Here is a 4,809-nt window from a genome sequence, read left to right on the forward strand (position 1 = left end):
GCCGCGCGATCGGCGGACGTCCGACGCGGCGGCGACGCAGGGCGCCGGCCGCGGGGCCGCGCAAGCGGAGGACGTGTCGCTGAGAGGGGCGGAGGACGCCGGAGAGGCATCGCCTTCCGGGCTGGAGGACGGCGATGAGGGGCTGATGCACAATATCCGTGCTTGGCGCAAGGTACGGCTTGTGCGCGAGTGTCGCGGAAGGGGTCTACCTACGACGGGGAATAAGAAGGAGCTCGTGCAACGCATTTTGGACAGTGTTGAGGAACACGTCACGCCGGCTTCTGCAGAGCTTCACGCTGTGGAACCTCGTCGTGCGCAAGGTTTGGAGGGCCGGCCATCTTTTCTCATTCGCAACCGCGCTCAGGTCCAGCGCGCTGGAGAGCAGGCAAAGGTGTCAGCAACTGAACACGAGTCATCGCAAGAACTACCTGAACCCCATCACAGTGGAGTAACATTCGTTCCTCCTCCCGCTGCAAAAACTGACTCGCCAAACCCCAGTCCATCTGGGCAAGAGGACGTAGAACCAGACGCCCTCCAGACTGGAAAACGTGGCAGAAAGGATGACACTAATCAACAGATTGACCGGAGCGAAAGGGACGCGCAGACAGATGATGCACACGAGACGCGCAACGATGAACACAGGACGCAAGAGAGAACAGAATATCATCTTCAAGATGGAGTAACCGTTCGCTTGCGCGACCAACCTGATGAGCCTGGTGCCCTCGCACCCGCCAGTGAACTTGTCCAACATTTAAGGCGCAACAATGGACAAGCACTAACTCATATCGCGACGGAACCTGCAGCTGAGTCCGCTTCCGACACCCGCCAAGAGCAAGATGTGGAGGAAGGGGCTGAGCTCATTGAAAAGAAATATATGTCTCACGCACAGAAGGGGGCGACAAGTGACGGGGAAAACGCAGGAGCGGGTGTGAAGAGTGCACCGACTGACAATCCGAGGAGACATGATTTTTCGCATAAATCCTCTGGGGGGCCCGCCTCTCTACCAGCTAGTCAGCCTTTCGGTCTAAAATTTGAGACAATTGCAAAGCAGTCGCAACCTGAACCAACATTTAAAGAACTCCACTCCTCACGTGTTGTGGAGAACAGCCGTGACGACACCGCCAGTGTTGAAACACCGCAAAACAAGTTGCCGAAGATGGGGCAGACTTTTGGTCTTCCTATGGGCGCATCCAATGCTTCCCCTGCAACCAAACCCGAGCCTGCACGGGCATCGCCGGCAGATGTGCAACCTGCAGCACGTCGGGAGAACAGTCCGTTTTCCGAGTCTCCGCTGCCGACACCGCGTTCGCCAAGTGTGAAAGGAGACGATGGTTCATCTACGGCAGCACCAGTCTCGCATGGGCCAGAAGCGATCGCAGCTTCCGTCAGAGCCCATGTGGACGGGGAGAGAGAAACTGCTCATGACAGTCCACTGGAATCCCATGCAGCACCCGACCTGCTTCCGCCCAGTTCGAGAATGGATGGAAATGATGCGTCCGAGGAACCTACTGCGACGAATCAATCCCCAGATCGTGTTGCTTCGGACGTCGATGATGTAGAGCCGGAACGTGCCCAAGAGCTTGCTCCCTTTGAGCCCCACGACTTTGCTGACGCGTCAGCGCAAATGCCACAGGCCCACCACAGTATGAACACCGGCGAAGAGCACGAATTGTTCGGGAACACTGTCAGAGACGGAGAGTTTAACAGTGAGGAAGAGGAGCCACGCATAGAGGATGTACAGATGTCTAGCGGGTCCTCCGCGGGAGAGCTACCGTCGGAGGACAATGAAGTTGGTGGCGCTACGAATGACCACGTAAGCGACGGGGCTGGGGATCCTGTAGATGAAGTTGTTGAGATCAGTCCCTCGAGTTCTGATGGTCATCAGGACGTCCATTCAGGTGATTCCAGATCCTCCCCAGGATCTGAGCCCGAGGCAGCTGGCAGTGACCAGCTCTCTCCCTGTGGGTCGTACAATTCTAGCTCTGCTCCGCAGAGCGGTCCCAGCCCAAGATCAGGTGCATCCAGCCCTCCACAGGCCACGGAGGAGATTGAAGAAAACGCACGCGGCAGCTCGTCAAACGAAGGAAGACGGTCGTCATTGTCCCCGCTTGGGGAGATTGGCAACACACCTGCAACTGGAGGTCTAATGACCGAGCACATCGGAGGGACGGACAGGTTTGAAACAGCGCTCGACTCTCGCGGTGCAGCACATGCTGATGCCAGCGGAGATGGCGATCAGGAGATTATGCCTGCACACTCCAATGATCGAGCTTCAAGCCCTGAGAAGATGGACACTGGCTTAATTGCTGAACAAATCGGCGCACCGGAGGAAGCGGGAACAAATGCAAGACATTCTGCATACGTTGCGGGGGGTACAAATGAATCCCCTTACAACGAGAGTCGCCGAGGCCAGCAATCTCTTCTCGGTCTTTTCAAAACAGGTCGAAATACGTTGACGTCCGCACGTGGCAGTGGTCCTGGAGCTGTGCAAACACATGGGCCGGAAGAGGTCTTGCCCATGGCACAAAATGAAAGCGGTACGGTCTTGGATTCATCAAGAGTACGGATGCCGAATGAGCCAAAGGTTGTCTTGGTACATCATGGAGGCGGTGTAGACGCTGTCCGGAAAAATGCTGCAGCTCCGTTTAGGAGCTTCAGCCGCCTTCGCAAGTCATCGGCGGATGGCAAGGCTTTCGGGAAAGGGCATTTTAACGCTTTCCAAACTTCTCGTGGTGGTAAGTATGATTGGCTGCCCATGTCTACAGTGCACGACAAGCTGAAGGTAAACGTTGGACGCATATCAAAAACATCCCAACTGCGATCAAAAAAATATGAAATAAGCTCTCAGGTGCAGACCGACGACATTAGGCCTATCCGCACTGAGTCGGAAGCGGGCAGAGCCCCTCTGTGGAATGCAAGTGGGTCTAGAGATAATGAGTTTAGTGGCACAACTGGGACCAGACGAAAGAGAAGCATGGCGGACTGGGAGGCTAATGATTCCGTTGGTTCAGGACTGAAGCGACAAAAGACGTCACCGTTTGTCGTTGGTTCACGTGAAATACCATCTGTAGCTTTAACGCTAAGAAATTTGGCTTCCGACCCGGATGCAGGTGGTACTGATGAAGAGAGGACAAGACAACGCGTGGGGCGCGAACTTGAGTTTGGGTGGAAGACGAAGACGGAGAAAAAGGGTGGGACAATAATGGAGAAGCTGCTGCGAATCGAGGAAAGCTGTCGCATCAGACATGCGCCTTTTCGCGACGTAATTGGGGACAGGATGAAGCGAAACTATTTTGCACGTTCAGGAGCGTACTCTCCCATACGAATGTTTGACATGGGATCCAAGCCGACGACGATAAAGGCCTTGCCGCGAGATGGAATGCAGAGGCGTGCGAAGCTCCGAATTCTGCATGCGCGGCGACCACAAAACACGAACAAGATGACGGCGGAAAGCCTCCGTGAGACTATGCAGATGGCTGCGAACGTGAGGAGGTGGCGAAACGCAACCTCTCCGTTTGGTCGACTTAGCGATGGCCGTGCGAAACGGAAGAGCCCGTCACATGCTGGAATGCAAGGACGAGAGTTGCAGTTTTCCGCCGAAGGTAGTCCGGCAGGAAAACGAAGGAGGCGGTAAAGGAAAGCTCTGCATGTCAGACTCTGAAACGTGGGAAGGGCCCTTGGCTTGATTTTTGCTTAATGCCAAATTACAGTGGGCCGCGTGAGGGCCGAAACTAGATTAAACAGCAACTAGCTCAACAGCAACTAGCTCAACAGCAACTAGCTTAACAACGACTTGCCCGCGCCATTAAGAATCCATGTGGAATCAACTCGTGGCGATGAGATGCAAATCGCCGGTGCGCAAACCAAGATCATCTCGCGCGAATGCGTCTGCAGGAGAAGGAAGGAATACATTTAGAAACCGCTGAAATCACCGCTTGTAGAGGTGACACGAAGGAAAACAAAAAAAACTCATACTAATCGACAAACGCATTTACTGCTCGTCTAGGTCTCGGCATAGCGAGCGAGGTGGAAGTCACGGTCGCGCCCATAAATACGTTTAAGACAAGGAGGTTTGTGAGGAAAAGATTATTCGTTTGCTTTTGCCTTAGCCTTGGCGGCGTCTTTCGCGGCCTCCTTCTCTGCTTGCGTAAGCAGTCTTCCTTTCTCGGCGCGTTCTTTTCTCTCCGAATATCTGTCGGTCAGAAAGTCTGCGTACTCGCGGTTGATACGGGCAAACTTGATAAACTCCTCCACGACATCGACGACGCGATCTCTCATCGAGCTCTCCTTCATACGGCCATCATCATCAAACTCCTTCCACGCCATGGCCACCGAGCTCTGGTTTGTCACGCACGGCATGCGCATCCACCTCGCCAACAGTCTCAACGTATTAACGACATTGAACGACTGCGACCCGCCATTAACCTGCATGACAGCGACGGCCTTCCCCTGCGTCGGGCGCACGGACCCAGAATTGAGCGGAATCCAATCGATCTGATTTTTAAAAACCGAGCACAAGTTGCCGTGCAGTTCCGCGGCGCTCCACACGTGCGCCTCGCTCCACTCGACGAGCGCGCGCAGCTCGACGACCTTGGGGTGGTCCTGAATCTCCGGGTCTCGCACGGGCAGGCCGCGCGGGTCGAAAACGCGCACCTCTGCGCCGAGCCCCTCGAGCAGACGCGCGACCTCATACGCCAGCAGCTTGGAGAAGCCGCGCGCGCGCAGCGTGCCGTGCAGCACGAGCACGCGCGGCGCGTGCGTGGCCGCCGCGCCGGGCGGCACGAACCGGCCCGCGCCCTCCAGCTGCGA

The 4,809-nt window shown here is 55.8% G+C and overlaps 1 protein-coding gene; it reads left to right on the forward strand.

The window, feature by feature from the left end:
* The first annotated feature begins 145 nt into the window (after positions 1-145).
* CHC_T00005591001 (hypothetical protein) lies at positions 146-3,986 on the forward strand. XM_005717419.1 is given in 2 exon segments: positions 146-3,634; positions 3,635-3,986. 1 exon segment carries the CDS (start codon positions 146-148, stop codon positions 3,632-3,634), a length of 3,489 nt encoding a protein of 1,162 aa, XP_005717476.1. The 3' UTR covers positions 3,635-3,986.
* The last annotated feature ends 823 nt before the right edge of the window (positions 3,987-4,809 follow it).

This window comes from Chondrus crispus, genomic scaffold (assembly GCF_000350225.1).
Source record: "Chondrus crispus Stackhouse genomic scaffold, scaffold_30, whole genome shotgun sequence".
Classification (NCBI taxonomy): Eukaryota; Rhodophyta; class Florideophyceae; order Gigartinales; family Gigartinaceae; genus Chondrus; species Chondrus crispus.